Source organism: Passer montanus, unplaced genomic scaffold, assembly GCF_014805655.1.
Source record: "Passer montanus isolate IOZ18808 unplaced genomic scaffold, ASM1480565v1 scaffold1, whole genome shotgun sequence".
Classification (NCBI taxonomy): Eukaryota; Metazoa; Chordata; class Aves; order Passeriformes; family Passeridae; genus Passer; species Passer montanus.
The window spans coordinates 17,817,608-17,836,818 of NW_024356504.1; the positions used below are offsets into that span (position 1 = coordinate 17,817,608).

Sequence of the window (19,211 nt, forward strand, 5' to 3'; positions counted from 1 at the left end):
GAAAATGTACATCAAATATTACAGAACTTTCATTAACAAGTCAAATAAAATAAGAGAGTAAAAAGTGAACATACCTGAATAAGAGAAACGTTGTGTAGACTAAGTCTGAAGAGGTAGTTCCTGCATGAACAAGCAGAAAAATTACAAACTATTAGGCTACCAAGGAAGGAAGGGAAAAGTTATTAAAGCAAGTAATAGTTTTTGGTCATTCATGTCTACAAACAAAAAGTTTTCCTGGACTCCACAGAATACAAAAGCAGTTATACGCCTGTTCACTCACTTGTTCATCAGTATCTTAGAGAATTTGGTAACAAAGTTCTGAGCAGATCCTAGCATTAAATATTCCAGAATCCATACTGAAGAACCACAGTGAAATCTCAGCCACAAAGGGCCATTTGCAAACTCTCAGCAGGTTTAGTTGAGGGCTGCAGTCATGTTTTTCACTGAATTCTGAGAAAACTGGGATTGGACAGAAGCCAGCTGGAGCAGAGCTGACTTCCTACTATGCTCCCCACCAAGCCTGTTCTTGTGGGAATTCCCATTCAGGACTTCGTGGAAGAGAAGAGAGCAGATACTTCTCAGTGGAATCTCTCTGCACAGAAAATCAGCAGGGGAATCAAGGCAGTGACTGAAGATATTCCCAATCCTCCTGTCATTGTCTCTTCACAGGCAAAGCAAGGGAATTCCTGACAGAAGTCACTGTAGCATGAGATACCACATATCAGCTGAGCTCCTGTCACCCTTCTGATTGTTCATATCCCATCACAAATAGGAAGCAACATGTATTTGCATAAACATCTATAGATAAGGTTTAGTTAACAGGGTTTATCTCACATTTTTGCTTGCTAAGACAATGCAGTTACCAGGAATCAGCTGACATATTAAGCCATACGGACTGGATTGTGTGCTTGAGGCTTTTGGCCACATCTAACTTCATATTTTTGCATACCATCTGTCACAAGGTCTAAAGAGCTGTAATCCTTTTCCAACATCACTGACACCACAATCTTCCAGAGAACACACATTTATATCATACAAGGTGAATTGAACCATAATTCTGGAAGTGGCTCTGTTTAAATGGTAGAAAATGCAGCTTTGATGATATGGGTTCATCTGCTCTAGAAATGCCAGTATACAGACATTCCCCCACCTAGTGAAAATGCAAGACCTAGCACAGTTACGCCAGAGGAAAGATCCTGTAGTGATGAAAAAGTCCTACAAGGACCTAAGAAGGTCCTAAGGACTCTTCTGAAGAGCCTTCTATGGTACAGCAGCACACCCTGACCAGGGTAAAAAATTAATTCAATAGTGAGAGATTCATACTGGGTCACAATGACTGCAACAAGGCTTGAGCAATTTTTCCTTCTTCTGTTTTGTATCACTTGTGTACTATCTAAGTCATAAGCACAGAGTTGCCTGTATACTTGTCCCAGTTCTATAAATAAATCAAAAGCTCTCAAACGCTGCTGACTGTTAATAAAGAAGGATGGGGATAAGGATGATGGGGAACTTGGGAAGTTGAACTCCTGATACCAAATCTTCAGCTGATATAGCTCTGACTTGCTCTTGACTTGCACCATTGTATTCTGTACTGGGACTGGTTATCCAGAGAAGAATGAGACCCAACAGCAATATCTGAAGAAAATGTATCAGTGATTATCATACCTCCTGTAAGTACACAGAGAGGTATACAGACACAGACACAGAGGAAATCTCCATCCTTTCTCCTATTTCTGTCAGTGAAGATCCAGCAGTTCTTTTGTACAGTCAGAAACCCTATTCTGTCTCAAAGGGCTGCATACTTTCCCCCCCAAAAAATCGTTAACTCTTTAGCATCAGTATCAGACTTAGATAAAGGTGCATGCAGCAGACCAGAGGACTAAGCTACACACAGCTAAAATTTCAAAATGAAGCTAAATTCTCATCCAGTGACAGACCTGACCGCTCCCTTGGAACACCACATACCTACTCACACCAAAATATTAAAGCAACTCCAGGACATGAGACATCATGGAGTAAGCCTTCTGCTGGGAAAGGCCTCCAATCTTACAATACCCTCAGGAAAAAAGTTCTCATAACTAGGGACTTGAAGTTTCTCTCCTGTTGTTAAGCATGCTATTTAAATGCATTGATTTTGGAAGTCTTATAATGCAGATTTCAGCTCCTTGTTCTAGGCTTGCAAAAAGCTGGACAGTTTGACTAGGTAATAAGTTTTAATATTAGGGGGTTTTTTTTCTTCCCTGAAAGCGCTGCAGAGCAAATTCATCCAAAATATCTTTAATGAAAGAGACATATCCAAAGGACACAATTTTCATTCCACTCAGCCAAAACAGATGCAGAGAGGGATAGTGTCCATTTCAATAAAGCCAGTCTGTTCTCTCAGTGACTGCTGTGTAGCACCTGGACAAAGCCACTGAGTTTGCTGAGACCTGAACCAGGCAAGAACACAGTGCTAATGTGAATAGCACAATGATCTTCCAAAAGCTTTATACTAACCTTAGCTCTCTAAGTCTGACCTTGGGGCTTTCTTACAGAAAGGAGGGCTTCCCCATGTTTTTTATCAGCCTGCCTCACCTGGTGTCTGTACAGGCACTGACAGTTTCTTTTTGTTTGTTTGATCCTTCTCACATCTTACCAGCAGCAATAAAAATATCTGTAGGCAAATCAGGCTATCAGACACCTCCTGACTCCAGCTGACCTGCCCAGCTAAAACTGACTAATCCTTAATTAATAACATGCTCTTTTAACTATACTTGCTCTGTAAAGCTGTACCAGGAGTAAAATGCCAAAGGAAAACATCTGCTGAATCAGACAGTGCCATTTTTATGAATTGAATTTTAACTGCAATTTCAGTCCAAGAATGACAGGCATGGTTTAGTGTAGCTAGAATTGCCCCATTTGTGTCCTTTTTTTCTGCTTGTGTTTGAAGTTATGTCTGTTTAATACCTTGCTGAACTATAATTTAGAGCAGCTGAAGGAGTATGATTAAGAAGTATATAAGAACACTGAGATCTCCACATGAATGTATGAGGTACCTTCTTGATCTTTTCTTCTGTCTTTTTTTTCCCCTCCCATCTTCTCTTGTAAGTGAATGCTAGTTAATTCCTTTGTCTCCTAAATTAAACTCACTGGACTAGGCCAGAAGAGCAATTGCCTGGTGCAGCCAGGATATTCTAATATCCTCCTGCTTCTGTATGGAAAGCTGGTGCACACATTTGGAGGGATAGGACAACCTTCTTAATTGCTGTCCTAAAAGGTCACACAACTTCAAAGTATTAAACCCAAGCTTTGTTTTACTCCAGATTTGGCTGCATTTCAGCCATCTCCAAAGCAAGTGACTGCACTCCTCTGAGTACTATGCTACAAATGACATTATGCCTCAAACCACTAATTATTATTACAACTAACCTTATTTTTCATAAACATCAGTGCCTTTCTGAAAATGCCCATGTTAAACAGTAATGCCCTGAAGTTTCAGGCAAGGCTGTGTTGTTGTTGCATTAAGACACAGAATGGGTTGATGATGGATCCTCTGGAGATTGATTCCCAGCCAACGCCTGTTCAAACAACCTGAGGGCAGATCCTCTCTGTCATCTCTGATTGCGGTGGGTTATTATTCCCCAGCTCAGATATACAAAGTCGGCTTCTGTAAAGACTGTCCTGCTCTATAAAACCTAGGCTTAAAGAATTTGCCATCTGGATATATAGAGAAGAGAGGAAAAGATACATCACTCTCATTTAAATTCAAAGTACAGATTGAGCAATTTAGCCAACATCACAGAACATATCTGCAGCAAAACCAGGAGAAGATCTCCTGGACCATTAGTTTATGCCCTAGTTATGAGAATAACTTGCACCCAAAGTTGGGGCACAGCATGTGTCATTTGCACTCATGAGTAGAGGTTGAATTACTTTCTTAACTGGGAACTCTATCCTGTGTGCATATGAACAGAGTCAAGCTGCAGCAGAAATCCTTTAAATGAAAGTATTTGTTAATTGGCTTAGTAATTTGTATTTGGCTGCTTGTAAAATGATTAAGTGCTCACTGTGCCTGGTACCACTGAGCAGCAAGAGAGCAGCTGAGATGTGATTCGGGAAAGGGTGTGGAAGAATATACCCACTTAAATTTGTTTGCAATGACATTTCCAAGTCAAATCTGCTTATTAAGGATTTATTTCATGTAGCCAATAGCACCTTGGGTAAACTTTGTAACAAGGTTCCCATGCACTTGTTCAAACATTGCCTGGCCTTGAAACAATTTACTTTGAAGGCAGAGCACTTTGGCTATGATGCCACTGAGCAACAGAGATAGAAGACAAATTGAAGCCTTTCTATTGGGAAACCACATAATAAGAGTGCCTGAACAATAACAGAGACCCTTCCTCTTAGGAGCTGTGAAACCACCAGCACTGTAGCATGCTTCAATCATTCATTCAGACCTCCTTCTCAGTGCCTCTTTTCAGGCACCACATCTCTCAGAACTGTACTGGCTGATTAAAAGGTGCTTCCTCCTAATTAAGAGAGCAGTTTTTCAGTTCTGCTGTGGTAGATCAAGAGGAACATCCCTGCAGTTGATGGACTGATCATTTATAAATAAAAGTCTATCATAGCTTCAGATTTTTTTGCTATTTAAATGAGTGAGGCTTGTTCACATTTCCTAATTCCTCACACACCAAGTAGGTAAGACAACCTCTCTATATTTCAGAATAACCTCTGCTATCAAATTTGGAGCCATGGCAGCCCACATGCTGGCCACCACCTCTCAAGACTTGGACATGCACCCAGAAACCAACAATATGCTGCCTTAACTCAGCTGGTCTCTATCACTACATGTTACACCAGCTCATTTGTTGCTACTTCCTGCACCTTATAGTACGTGTGAGAAGTTCCCCCCTTCTTCCTCACAGGGTAGGCTGTCTTAAGCTCCCTCTCTTTCTAGGCAATTACTCTGCAAGTAGAAACAAAGCCAACAGAAGCTGCTAATAATGTTTGATCAGGCATAAAAAATACATGTTGAGAGAATGTTGTGGTTTAACCCCAGCCAGCAACTAAGCACCATGCAACCACTCTCTCACTCCTACCCTCCTCAGTGGGACTGGGAGGAGAATTGGGAAAAGGCTGAGATAAGAACTATTTAATAACTGAAACAAAGTCAATTGTTGTTGTTACAATAATGATAATGAGAAAGAGCAATAAAGCCCAAGAAACACAGGTGCTGCACAATAAAACTGCTCACTCTGCCCTGCCTGATACCCAACCCATCCCCTAGAAGCAATTGGCCCCTCCTGGCCAGCTGCCCCCAGTCAATGTACTCAAGCGTGGTGTTCCAGGGTATGGGATATCCCTGGCTAGTTCAGGCCAGCTATCCTGGCCACCCTCCTGGCTTCTTGTGCATCTGCTCTCTGGCAGAGCATGGAAACTGGAAAGTCCTTGACTTAGCATAAGCGCTGCTTAGCAAAAACTAAAACATCATTGTCTTACCAAAGTTATTCTTATACAGAATCCAAACCACAGCCCTGTACCAGCTAAAAAGAAGAAAACTAACTCTATTCCAACCAAAACCAGGACAGAGAGCATTGAAGAGAACTGAGTGAAGAGTTACTGTCCCTTTTGCAGCCTAATATTGCTCTGCTCCTGTCATGCAACACAGCCTGGATAAGGAACTGGAGCCTCAGATAGGCTCATGGTGCTCTGTGAAGAGGTTCTTTGTGTAAATAAAATAAAACAAAATAAAATAGACTATTTCAGTAGAGAAATACTTCCTAATATTCTAACCTTCTCTGTCACACTTTTGAACCATCCCAGTGCATGCTATCACTGGATGCCAGGAAGAAGAGATCTGCATTTCCCTCTCACTTCCCCTCCTCAGGGTGGGATTGTGCTGCAGTCAGGATTCAGGTCTGCAAGAGGGTCTCACAACTGTCACGGAGTAGATAATAAGAAAAATAATTAACAGAGCAGGGTCCTTTGGGTGATATGAAACAAGACATAGAATTATGCATATGACAACTAATGCTCCCTTCTGGCTCTCCTGGAAGCCACGTGCTGGGGCTGAGCCTCAGGCTAGGAGCCAGCAGCTCCTGTCAGCTCTTCCTATCTTTGCTCCTGGAGGCCTTAGATATACTTTGTACTTCCACACTACATGACAAACACAGCTCAGTCATGCTTCACAACTCCCAAGGAGCTGGTTAGTATCATTCCCCCCTTACACTAATGGAGAAAATGAGCCAGAGAAAGGTTAAATGACCTTCTCCAAAGCACACAGCAAGCCAGTGATGGAACCGAGAGCAGACCCCAGGGCTCTTGGCTACCAAATCTCATGCTAGATTAACGCACAGTGCCTGTATGCAGGTCCAGCTGTGGCTGAACTTTTCAGATGGTTATCCACATTTTGGAACTAGCCAACCATCCCAAGAAACCCAGCTCCTGAAGGATGATTCTGGCCTCTGCTTTCAGAAGGAGTTAATTACATGCCCGGTCCAGAGTGTGATGTGGCAATCTGTTTGCAAATGTTACTCCAGTGGTTCATTTGAAGCTGCTGGCAAACACTTGCTGGAGAAAAGGTGGAGGACCAGCAGCTACCCTTCAAGCTGGATCCTTATTCACCAGTAATTTTGTTTCTATTGAAGAAAAACTTGTCTAATACATCATTCCTCCTCAAAAATCAATAGATGTACAACAGAGAACCATACTAAATGGCAAAGAGTAATATGATGCAGTTGCTGTGTGAAACATTGCTTTTCCCAATGCAACTTTTCTCGGTTATAAATTCAGCTGGAGCTACAGAAACAACCTCTTAGAAGAGGATCCTTATGCAGGCTGCATATCATTTGTATTAAACAGCTTCCAAATCAAGCCAGAGTCTCAGCTACTGTTTCTGTGTTGCACTGAAGCCCAGTTAGTACTTCTCTGTGGAAACAAGGATGAAATCCCTCTATATTGCATTCAGTGGAGAGCTACCATCAGCTTTAATGGCACAGGGCACATGGCACAGCTATGCTCCCCTAGAAGCTGTGTATTCAGGGCCAACTCTAGGAAGAGTCAAGAGACACAGCTGCAGAGCAGGCAGGACAACATCAAAGCTGAGGCACACTTGGGCTATGCCAATATGCAGAAATCAAAATGGATGGATGCTGCTGGGGAAGGGAGAAGCAGAAAGGGGACTGGCCTTTGGATTTACAGCCTTGTCCCCTCTTCCATCAGCTTGCAAAGGGAACAGCAACTTGGCTCTGATGTCTCTAGCCTTCTCTTTCCCCAGGGCAGGAGAGGCAAAGCCCCCCTGCAAAGTGATTCCATATCCTTGGGGGTTATAGTATTTCCTATGCTCCTGAGACACTTCAAAGAATGGGGATTGGGAATTTTTTTTGTGTAATATTGTTTGAATATATTTATCAAATGAGGGTCAATTTCCTTTTTTTGTTTTGTTTTGCTATATTTCCTTTCCTTTTTTCACTACATGAGTTTCTGTAAAACCTCAGAGAACTGAGAAAATTTTTCAAAGCTCTTGTGTAGGTTTGTTCTTATTTTCCTGGAAAAGGACTCCATCTCTCAGACCATCACATATTATCCCATATGCCACCTCAAGGCTTTTTTGACATGTGGCTGACAGCTCCTCTCTTCCTCTCTCATCCAGCTGCAGTCAGAGAGCACTTACAGCACCTTGATATGGCCCCAAGACACACAGAGACCTTTGCCCTCCTATTTGCCCATCATTTCAGTAAATCACAACATAAAATTCCTCTTCTTCTGATGCACTGATTATTGTTCAAATCTCCCCTGGCTATTTAGGCTGATAAACATCCTCAGTTCTCTGGATGTATTCAACATGCCTTGTATGTAAATACTGATAGACTAGGCTGGTGAGATTAAGTTATTGCCCAACAATCCCTTCTCTTTGCTGGGTTTTATACCTTTGCAGTGGCACAGAACAGTAGGCTTAGCACCTAAACATCTGGATGTAAAGTGGTATGCAAACCACTGTGGTGAGCCATGCCATATAAAACTGACATATTTTTACCTTAACCAGAACAAGAGAAAGTATTCCTAGCAATGCAGAGGGAAATTGCTCTGCAGCCCCATTCTGTGATGCTGTAAAACACATTCTGTCCAAGTCTCCAAGGCTTTTGCCAAAGCATCCTGACCTTGTGTTTGCACCCATCCCACTCTCAGAAATACTATCTTCAAACCTAATTATTCTCAGTGCTTTACTAAAGCAAGTGAGCCTCTCACGGGTGGCTGCTTTCGTGATAGGGTATCACCAATTTTCATTTTATCTGGAATATGAGATATTTTTCTAGTGTGGCCTGCAATTTGCTGTGTAAAGATGCTTCCTATCAGTCTGTGCTGCATGCAGATTGCCTTTCACACAGCACTGGCTGTGCAGGCACTGGCTGTGAAAGTGCTCAGCCCCACAGCAGTGCTGAGATCACTTGCAGAGGGGTGGGTGGTGCTGCCTTGCAGGCAATTTGAAGGATCAGCTGTTTCCCTGCTGACAAAGATGACAGACCAGAGACTGCCACTGCCTCACCCTCCTCTCCACGTACAACATCAACGTGCAAAACTGCCCCTTTGCCCTCCTACAGCTCCAGATTCTTCTGCACATTGATCCCTTCCAACAGCCTGACAGTGTTGCAGTATAGCATTTTTATTTAATTTATTTACTCTGAGTTAACTAAAATTCATGTTCTTTGCTTGAAAAAATACACAAATTTTAACTAAGAAAAAACAAAAAACACTTTGCAAAAAAATTGGGCCAGGCTTTAAACCTCCCAGAATCCCATAATTACAAAAACTGTCCTTCATCCTTTTCACACCTTTTCCCCTCCTCCCCAAGGGGTAGAAGTCAGGGATAGTATAGATTTAGGGTATGTCAAATTCACACTGGTTGCAGACCAGCAGAGGAAAGCAAACCCAATAGGTAAAAAAAAGACACCCCAGTGAGGCTTCTCCCTCCACACTTTATACAAGGGCTGAGCTGACCTCACTTGGCAGAGTATCAGAGAGGAAAATCTCCCTTTGAACTATCTCAGGCTCAACCAGAGAGGTTAAAACCTGCACTTTAAATCACACTTTTTTTCCCTTTGTAAAGAAACTGTGCACCCCAATTATGGATTTAACTAGCTGCAGTGTCTAATCACAGCTTTCTCACCTTCACCACATTCTTTACGTCACAGGTCAAGCAATGTCTTCAAAAAAAGTGGTCCTTTGAAAGTTTCTATTAATTTCAGAGACTGATTTGGGTTTTTTTTTCTCTCACATCACCATGTTGTCTGCCCCTCTCCAGTCTATGATACAAGGATGCAACTTTAATTAGAGCATTCTTTTGTCTGATAGGAAAAATCATAGTGAGAAGGAAGGCATTTGTTTCTCTCCATTTCTGTGCACTCTGTTTCAGCTGCCCACCTATGATCTGGATATAATCAAAAACATTATCATGCTCTTTGCTTTCTCATGTCCTCATTAATACCTCTACTGGCAAGGTAATTTCTCAGCCCAATGTGACTTAGCAGGGGGTAAAGCTGGCGTAAGACTGTGCAAAAATAGCGCAAAGCCACCAAAATGGTTCAGTCCACTTGTTTCAGAAATGTATTCAGAAAAATCCTGTAGTCAGATGCTAACAGGGACAAATGGCACACCACTCCTGGCTGTTTCAGGGCAAGCCTGTGGGCTACATAGCCTATTGGCTATGCCCATGTGGTTGTGCCCAATGCTGACTTGTTTGCATGTTAGTTTGTGCTATATGAGACTTGACTTTTCTGGCCATGCCAAAGCCAAACTTTCCTCGTGTAAGTGCATGGGACTCACAGGCTTTCATGAACATTTTGCATCTTCTTTGGAGAAGCAAGGCTGAGATCAAGTGATTAAAATAGCAAGTAGATATACAGGAGTAAAGGATCCAAATTACACCTCCGCCATGGATTTTCTGAACCCAGAGAACATTACTCCACATTAGTCAAGTGCAGACTGAGGTTGTGCAGACCTTGACTGGTATCTTCAGAAAGTGCAGGAGTAGCTGTGTTAGGCTCTACGTTTTAGATATGCTACATATTCACGTGCCACAACATCACAGCCTTTTCACAGGGCTGGGTGGCTCTTAATCCCTCTTGGCTTTGGATTCCCATCTATGGTGTGAAATTATTAGTGCTGACAGATTTTATACTCTGTGGATCTGTAGAACTGCTTTGACCCAACTGCTGCCACTGAATTTCCTGGTTTGCAAAATATTTTTTGCCCAGACATTATCTATGGAGACTTAAGGGTTTAGTGGCAGCCCAGATGTGGACAGGATTGAATGTGCCCAAGGGTAAGAGTGATATTTTCTGACAAGCACAGGTTTTGAACATTTTACTGCTGTGCTCTGGAGCGTTCTGCCAAACAGGCAGGAAAGGGCCTATGTTCGGCCACAAATCTGCATGTAACCTGGTGCCTGACAGACTAATCAATCATACACCAGAGACTTTCAATAAACTCAGGGTGCCAAACCTTCTGGCTGAGGGTCCTAGAATATATTTACAATTTGCCATATTTCTGCAAGCTGCAACTTGAAGGAACTCTTTTGGGACATCAGTCATTCTACACAGCCTTCAGCTCCTAAGCCTGCATGATCCAGACATTTTTTAATGCTTTTATACAGCCAGATGCATAATAGTCAGAAAAGGGTGTGCCCAGGCTGCTTCCCCTAAAACAACACTTGAAAATTCATACAGCACCTTCCCTGCTCCCCAAACTAACCATATTGATGCTCCATACCTGGAAGTGTTCCAGGCCAGGTTTAGTGGGGCCCTGAGAAACCTGATCTAGTGGGTGCCATATTTGTCCATGGTGGGAAGGCTGGAACTAGATGATCTTTAAGGTCCCTACCAACCCAAGCCTTTCTATGACTCTGTGATGTCTCCTCCCTTGCACCTATCTACTTGGCAGTAACAGACACATTCAGATCAGCTCTAAATCAAGTGTGAAAATCACCCCTGTTCAGCATCAAGACTTGCATCTCCTGCAGCTAAGTAGTTTTACATGTATTGCTGAGAAGTCTGGCAGTCCATAATGATGTGCACTTTACACGTCAGTTCTGAATCCCTGATGCAGTTTTTGCTCCCTACTCTCTACCTCTGGGCTCTTCTTGGTAACAGCCAGTTGTGACAAAGGGCTCCTGAGCTGCATTTCCCTGTGTGACAGCCATGGGGGATGATCCTTTCCCATCTCCTGATGGAGCTGACAGGCAGAACAGTGAGGGCTTCTGGCCATGATGCTTTCTGGCTGGTTTTCCTCAGTAATACCTCCACTCACTGTGAATGGCTGACCCTTGTAGCCATGCCTCTCGCATCCGCAGCCTCATCAGGCTATGGCCCTGAGCTCACACCCCTGTAGTTTCCTTCTGGGAAAAGTCAAATGTTTCCCTTAGGACTTCCCAGCCACTCTCTGTACAGTCATTTGTTTGGGTGCCATCCTCCTGTTGTTCAAGCTGTTTCCCTTCAGCTTGCTGCTGTGCCAGATTGTCACATGGTGTCTCAACCACCTTCCTTCACACCTTTTATGTTGTCCTCACCAGAGAGCTCCTGTGAAGTATGATTTTTGTCTGGCTTCCAAGCAGGGTCTTTCACTTCTTTATTGGCTTCTGTCTGTGCCCAGCCAGCAATGAGACAGTCTCAAGGAGTAAGGCTCCTTGAGGAGGTGGAATGTCACAGCTATACCATATCCCTCCTCCACAAAACTCACACTCCCTGGGGCCTGGGCACCCTGCCTACAGCACAGGTGACACAGCAGAGCACTGCTTCTCCAACAGACAGGTGAAATCATTGTGACCATATTTTCTATTTCTTTCTCACTAAAAATGAGGTCTAGATTATAGTTTTTCCTCCCATTAAAGTAAGCTCAAATGGCGATTGCTTGTGCTCAGGAGCTGAAAAAAGCAGCAAATATTTCAAAACAATCACTCATTCACAGCAGAAAAACAGTACATTAAAACACTAACACTATATCCAAAACAAAAACAAAACATGCAAACTGTGAGTCAAAATGAAGGTTATGAATTTTTGAAATGTGTGTTTTTATACTTAATGAAATGTGACTCATAATATGGGTAGTGTAGATTTACAATGTTCTAAACTATTCATATCCTTTCTCTCAAGCGTTTGGATTTTACAAATGATGTGACAAGTAAATACGTTGCTTAGAAACCATGGTGGGCTTTTGAAACTAATTCTTTTGTTTCTGGGTTTTTAACTTGGCAGGTGTTTGGTGCAGTGGAGTTATCAAACTCCTCTGGTTTACTCTCAGACAGCGCCAGTCATTTAAGGAGGGCTCTTAGATAAGGATAAAGCTTGGAAATCCAAGTCTCATGTTATTCCAGCTCCCTGTCTGCATGGCATGCCCTCAATACCTCTTACAGTTTCAGTCACGCTGTGTCCAATTCCTGAAACCAAAAACTCTTGTGAACCCCCGGGTTTTCTAGGAAGTATTTTCTATGAAGCTTTGAAACACAGGACGAACTAAGCCAAAGACATGCTGTGGTGAGGTCATACTGCTTTTAAATAGAGACAGACAGAAGCAGTCTGAAATAATTTATAACTCTATCATCTAAGAGAATTATGTTAACCAGGAAATTGAGAAGTGGGAGTACTTATAAACACCACTCTGATCCCAAACTCCTTCCACAACCCCAGAATAGCTGGCATTACTACTAATATGATCTACAGCAGCACATTTAAACATGGTTAACATTTAAATTTAGGTTTCATAAATTACATCCTGCAAAGATGGATAGAGACAGCTCCTATCTCTTTGAGGTATTGTTTCATTTGCAAATTCAAGCAGATGGTGCACGAGCAACTAATGACTCAAAAAATCACCCCTAAAAATAGTCCAGAACAAGGTGTGGATTTATCAGGGAAGGAGGGAACAGAAAAGGCTTAACTTCCCCTTCCCATTTCTCCAGGCACAGCTCCAACAGGAGCTCAGTGCACCCAGAGCCACAGAGCAGCAAGGACACCATCCACACCCCATTTTCAAGAATCTCTCCCCATCACCTTCCACGGGGTGGAGTTGAGATGAGGAAATGTGTTCAGCACTCCCCACTTTCTCCACACCAAGCATGTGTATCCAACAAAAAAAAAAAAAAAACCCCAACCCAACCCAACCCAAAACAAAAAAACAAACAAAAAAAAAAAAACCACACCAAACCCGGAAAATGACATCTTCATTAAATGTACCCTGCACTGCTCAGCACAGCCATGCAGCACCACTGAAACTTTCAGTCTCCCAGTCAGGTGGGTAGTGCTTCATGAAAACTGACTTTCCAAGCAAATTCTATAAATACTTGTCACAGCTTCCTCAAGAGGCTGTACCCTGCAATATAGTGTGGCTCCACCGGGAAGCCAGCTTTGCTGTCACTCCCCTGTTTGTGATGATGTTGTACCCCTGTCTAACCACACTCGTACAGACTCTCAGGGAAGCAGAGAGTCCCTTCAGGACGTGCTGTGGGGTTTGAGGAGGGGTGAGGGACTGCATGGGGGAAACCTGCCGTGCAGCCCAATTATGTAAACCACAAATTCCTCAGAGCACCGTGCCTGAGCAATGCCTGGCAGAAGGCACTGTTCACAGCCATCCCCAAAGCAATGCTGTTCTGAAGTAATAAATATTAATAATTTCTGGTTAAAGATCCCAGCACAAGTAAAGCCTCAGCTTGAAAAGTAAAATGTTTCTGTATGAAAAGCAGGAGGGCCTCTGGCAGTTTGAACAGCTACAGGAAGGTAAGTGTTATTATTTACTGCACATATAGCTGCAGAAAATGTATATTAAATCACACCTCACTTGTTTCTGTGAAGCATAAAACTCTCCTTTTGCTACATATCTTGCTCTTTTCTCTTGCTCTTACCATGAGTTCTTCCACCTCTGTTCCTCATGTCCCTGTCCTCTACTGCTGAATACACTGGGAAGGAAGCACTCTCCCTCCATTTTTGTTAAGAGCAGAGACTGATACCACAACGTTCTAAGAGTTATACTTTAACTGATTTGTTAGCCCATGCTTAGTATTTTTTTTTTGGCTTGGCTTGTCTGTTTATTATGCAATAAAAAATAGTTGTTGTTAGGACTCGTGACTGAAGCACTTCTGACATATATTATTTCAGTGAAGCATAGCTCTTTTCCCCATTACAAATGCAGCTCTAAATTTGTAAGACCTTGCCTATGCTTATCTTTTGTGTTTTCCCCCTCCTCTTGTGACATCTTAAATAAAAATAATATTTAAAAATAAAGGAAAATATATGATAATTATATACAACAGGCCAGAAGAAAGAGTTGCACCAGAACACATTGGGTGAGGATCTGACTACATCAGCCAGATGAAGCTAAGAGATTCTGAAGTGGATTCTAACAGAGAAGAAAGCAACCACTTGCCTTGGCTCTATCACTTACTTAAAGGTGTGTAGGTGAGCCTCCTTCTGAGTGAAAGTCTTGCCATGGCAAATAAACCATAAAGTCAAATTCTGTGCTGGCAGAGGGATGATGCAGAATGATTTACTGTAGCTCTTCTAACATTCACAATACTGAGTGAGATGCCAGCATTCTGCTTCATTAACCAGTCATTTTGATAGCATCTTTTTTTTTTTCCTTTTTAATTCTAGTAATTTTCTCTTCTTTGCAATTATACTGGATGTCTAAATCCCCCTACATAAATTATAGCTTTCTTTCCGAGGGGGAAACTGGCCACATAAGCTGGATACACACTCTCCTCTGAAGCCAGAACCTGAAGGGAAGGAGCTTGAGCAGCAACCCTAGACTCATCAAAAGATTATCTTTACCTTGCTCCCACAATGAGCTGGTTCCTGTTGGCATCCAGTGCAAGCTGAGAAAAGTCATGCACACCTGGATAGGTGAAATTCGACACCCAGGGCTTCAGATCTGCAATGGAAACGAGAAAGCAGAAAACAGTAAAGCTGCTCCAGAAGCAGTGAGTTCACCCAGACATTTACTAATGGATTTCCTACTGAGTTATCTGTCAGGGGAAGGCTAATTAATAACCTCTTTAAAGGGTTTCTATTTATTCTGATTCTCAGCAGAATGTACAAAAAACCCACACATAAACACAAGGCCGTCTCAGCAGTTATTTTCACATCCATGACGGAGTGTCAGTATTGGTTTCAGAGACAAACAGCAGCTCAATTTTACTAAGTTAAAACTGAGGAAACATCTTCAGTGTCAGGATTAAGTGGTGTAAAGGGATGAGGCTGCCTGCCATAACACTTCCCCAGCCTTGCCTTCTGTGCTAATCAAAGGGAAACTGCTGCCTGCCAGAAAGAGAAGGTTGTGCCACCTGATGAAGAGCCAAGTTAGAGAATACTAGTGATCTGCACTCAGGACCTGGCTGCTTCAATGACAGATTTTGCCTTCTCTTTCAGGTCTTAGGTTATCTTCTATGCTTCATTTTACCTAGCATTTAACCTATCAACTAAATCCTTCCTTAATTTTTAAATGGTGGGATGTTGGGTGTCATCACAGCATCTTTGTGGCTGAGCAATTGCAAAGGCTTGAGACTGGCTTTATCAGCTGCTTTGGACTTGCCCATCTAGGCAACTGTCCAAAATGCAATCACACAGGTTAAATGCAAAGCAATAGATCTGGCTGTGCTTTGGTCGAAGAGACAAAGCTCTTCCAGATGTTACATCTGTTAACATCAGCTGAGCAATCTAGGGTGGGAAGTCCTGTTGTAAAAAAAACAAAGAACAAAAAAACCCAAAAAAACCCCCAAAAAACCAAACAAACAAAAACAACCCCACAAAAAACCAAACCAAAACAAAACAAAAAAAAACCAAAAAACCACCCTACTCCAGTTTTAAAAGAAAAAAGGTGAATTACTATTTTTAGGGTACCCTCAGGCATGAGGCTAGGCCATTCACAGCATCCCATCATTCAATACCACCATCAACTTTGTGTATATTACAGATGGCAGAATTTTTATTTCTCACCTTACACCTTAATTGCACAAAATAACTGGGGATAGATTTAAATATGTCTTTCAGAAAGTCATCCAGCTTTCCTGTGAGGACTTCTCTTGAGAATTTATTTTGTTAACTACTCTGGCTGTAAAATACATGGAGAACACCAAATACCTCAGGGGGCAAGGCACAGATGAGACCAAATCAGTATGACTGTAATCCCTTTGTGACCTGTTGACAAGTAGCCCTGCCTCATTCAAGGACTGGTTGTTGTAGATCCAGGAGGCTCAGCATGGTAGGTAGTATCTTCTGGTCTCATGCCAACAGGATACCACTACACAGGCCAATGACCTGATGACTCATAACAATAATGATGCAGTTCAGACCAGTTCAAAAGCGGTCTGAAAAAACATGTTCCACTGTCATTTTATATCCCCAAAGATGAATTGAGAAGCCTCACTGAAGGTAGTCAGGTTCAAACACTTTGTTGCAGGCATTAATTTCCCTTTCCACAGGGGCGAGAGGACAATGCTGATGAGGAATCTCACCAAGGCCTGTGGTGTCTTGGCATGCTTCACAGAATTACAGGTGTGCAATGGTTTGAAACCTTTGATGTAGGGATATTTGTTGAGCAATTTCAAGTCCTTTCTCCCTTCAGGGATAGATGAACCTTAATCAAGCCCTTAGATTATCGAAACCTTAGGAAAGCACATATAAAAAGTCCCTGAAGTCTACACGGCCTGCCTCTCTTTCCAAAGCAGGACCTTGTCATGGAGCCTCAGCCTCTGTCCCAAACACCATGTCTCAAAACAGCTCCCACAGAGCTGGACACCATCTGGCCTGACCCCCTGCCCTGCTTAACTGGACACTGGCAGGGCCCCTCCGACAGTGACACCTCCATCCTCACAATAATAAAACTCTGCTGCTGGGGCTGGAGGGTTTCAGCCCTTCTCAGCATTCCTGTCACACTGTGTAACCACACACAACACGTGTACCTCCTCTGCTCTTCAATGAAAAGGCATGAGTTAAGGAATAACTCCTCTAACCTTCAAGCATCCTCCTACACTCCTCTGGGACCCTTAATGATGTACTAGCACCAGGGAGGCACTGCAGTTTCACCTCTGGCATTCTCCTAATGGGACTCTGACTTCTTTTTCTGTAGCTCTTTAGCTGCAGAGACATTTCTGAGCCAAGCAGCAGAACCAGCAACAATAACACCTTTCAGGCAGGTTAGCTGGCTGACGTGCTGCAGATCTTCTGGCATTTTTCTTGGTGATGGGGGTAGGACTAGAGAATTGCTATATAATGATGATACCTTTTAAGGATCCTGCTTTTAGGCCATAATTTCTCTTGTCATTTTACCTCCTCTTTTACTGACTCTTTCCTACTAACTAACCCACTATTAGAGTGCAGTGGCAGGAAGAATATTTCTTCATCTGCTGCTCCAAGCAAAAGCTCATCACTTCAGAGAGGCACACTCATCAGTGCTTCCTTTTAATGGCAAGCTCTGACAAACTACAGGTAAAAATAATTTTTTAAAAATTAAAGGCAGTAGTTTGCTTGAATCTTTCCAAGTTGGCTCAAATGTCAATCAAGCCCAAGAAATAACAGGCAGTGTCTTGATTTCTATTAGTACTGCAGGTGGTACAACTTATAAAGAAACCCTTCCCAGTTATTAAATTAAAGGCTGAAAGGCATGCATCCTCATAGCAAAATTAAGCTTTTATAGGCATGTAGTTGGAGATTATTAAACCCAGCATGGTCCCACATAACAATGTATAAATGCAAGTCATCAGAATTAATGCCAAATGGCACATTTTCCTTCCCAAACTTTTTTCTTCCTGTTAAGAGGGAATGCAACTGCAACCAAGAATCAGGACATGGGTCTTTTTTCATTCAACACATTCAAACCTACTGCTCAGACCACAGGCATCCCTAAAAACATTTTCAGCTTCACTCTGAAACCAACTCAGTACTTCAAGGTAAATGCTGCCCTAGGTCCACCCCATATTAGCTGAAGTTTACACATATGGACCCAATGAACGCCAGAGATTGCTTGTATTTGACCTTCTTCTGAAGGTTGATTTTTCCAGTGCTGACTCTTTAATTTGGCTGGAAACCTTCAGTGCTGGGGTATGTTTACATTTGCAAAAGTATCTGTTTAAAAACAGTATGAAAAATTAAAAACCAAGGCTCTGGCTTTGCATGTCAGCAGCAGGAGACTGAAAACTTGGAACCACATGGCTTAGGGGCAAAATGTTCATCAAGGCCTCCTTTGTGCTTCTCGTATCTAATCATTTCCAGGGGGTTAAAGATCCGTGCTCTCACTTCCTCCACATGAAAACCAATGAACAAAAGTTTAATAGTTTCCAACACCATCCCTCTCCAGATATCTGATTCAGAACCTCTAAAGCTCTGTGAGTCCCTCTACAGCTCAAGGTGGCTCAGGTATCCAGCTGCAAAGAAGACAAAATTTTGAAGGAAATGTAAGTCTGCAGGCACAGCAGTGCTCAGCTATTGTGCAAGCCTAAAGCAAGGTGAAAACAGACCCTCTGCCATTTCAGAGGGTGGTCCCCAGCCTCCAGCACTGATCTGCTCTGAGTTCCTGAGAGCACAGGGCTGGGACCAGGATTACTCAGCTGCACAAAGGACAGTAAGCCAATTTGCAGGAGCTGAGTTTAAAAGCCTGATCCAGAAGCTTTGCAAATCACTGGCAGTTTTCCGCCGAGTTTGATAGTTTTTGGATCACCTTCTAAAGATATGGTAAAGCTGGTAATACTTGAGTCTTCATCTCCTCAAAAGCAACTGCTCCCCACCTCACCTTACCCTGTGTGTTTTGGAGGAATGAAATACGCAAAGACTGAGCTAAGGCTTCCCTGTCTGAAGGACAGCATTCACTGCTTCATCTCACTTAAGCCTTTGTCGCTCCCATCCCCAGCAGGCTGTAACAGCTTCGAGTGTCCAGCACACATCACACAAGAGCAGACAGGTTAAATGCCCATGCCTTGAAATTGCAAAGCCATTGTAGGTGCATGGAGCATGGCTACCCACAGTGCTATTCAACAACAGCTCTTGCAAAATAATACTCAGCAAGGATTTCCTGTTCAAAGCAAAAGAAATGAAACTGAACAGGACCAAGGATTCTTTGTGTGAAATGAGGGTATACCCACGAGCATAGACTAACCATGCTCCTATCCTAGGACTACACAGAAAAGCTTCAAAGAGATCATAAAAAGACCTTATGAGAGATAAATTCAGAGGGTCCCCATTCCAGAAAAG

At 42.6% G+C, this 19,211-nt stretch overlaps 1 protein-coding gene across 5 annotated transcripts in view; it reads right to left on the reverse strand.

Moving 5' to 3' along the window:
• SEMA5B (semaphorin 5B) overlaps nt 1-19,211 on the reverse strand; it is a 269,780-nt gene that overhangs the window by 104,805 nt on the left and 145,764 nt on the right. For all 5 annotated transcript variants that reach the window (XM_039700342.1, XM_039700334.1, XM_039700351.1 and 2 more), the window contains exons 4-5: nt 14,799-14,898; nt 75-120 (exon numbers count right to left, since the gene is read on the reverse strand). In XM_039700342.1, coding sequence (XP_039556276.1) covers nt 75-120; nt 14,799-14,898 — 146 coding nt within the window. The remainder of the gene's footprint in view (nt 1-74; nt 121-14,798; nt 14,899-19,211) is intronic.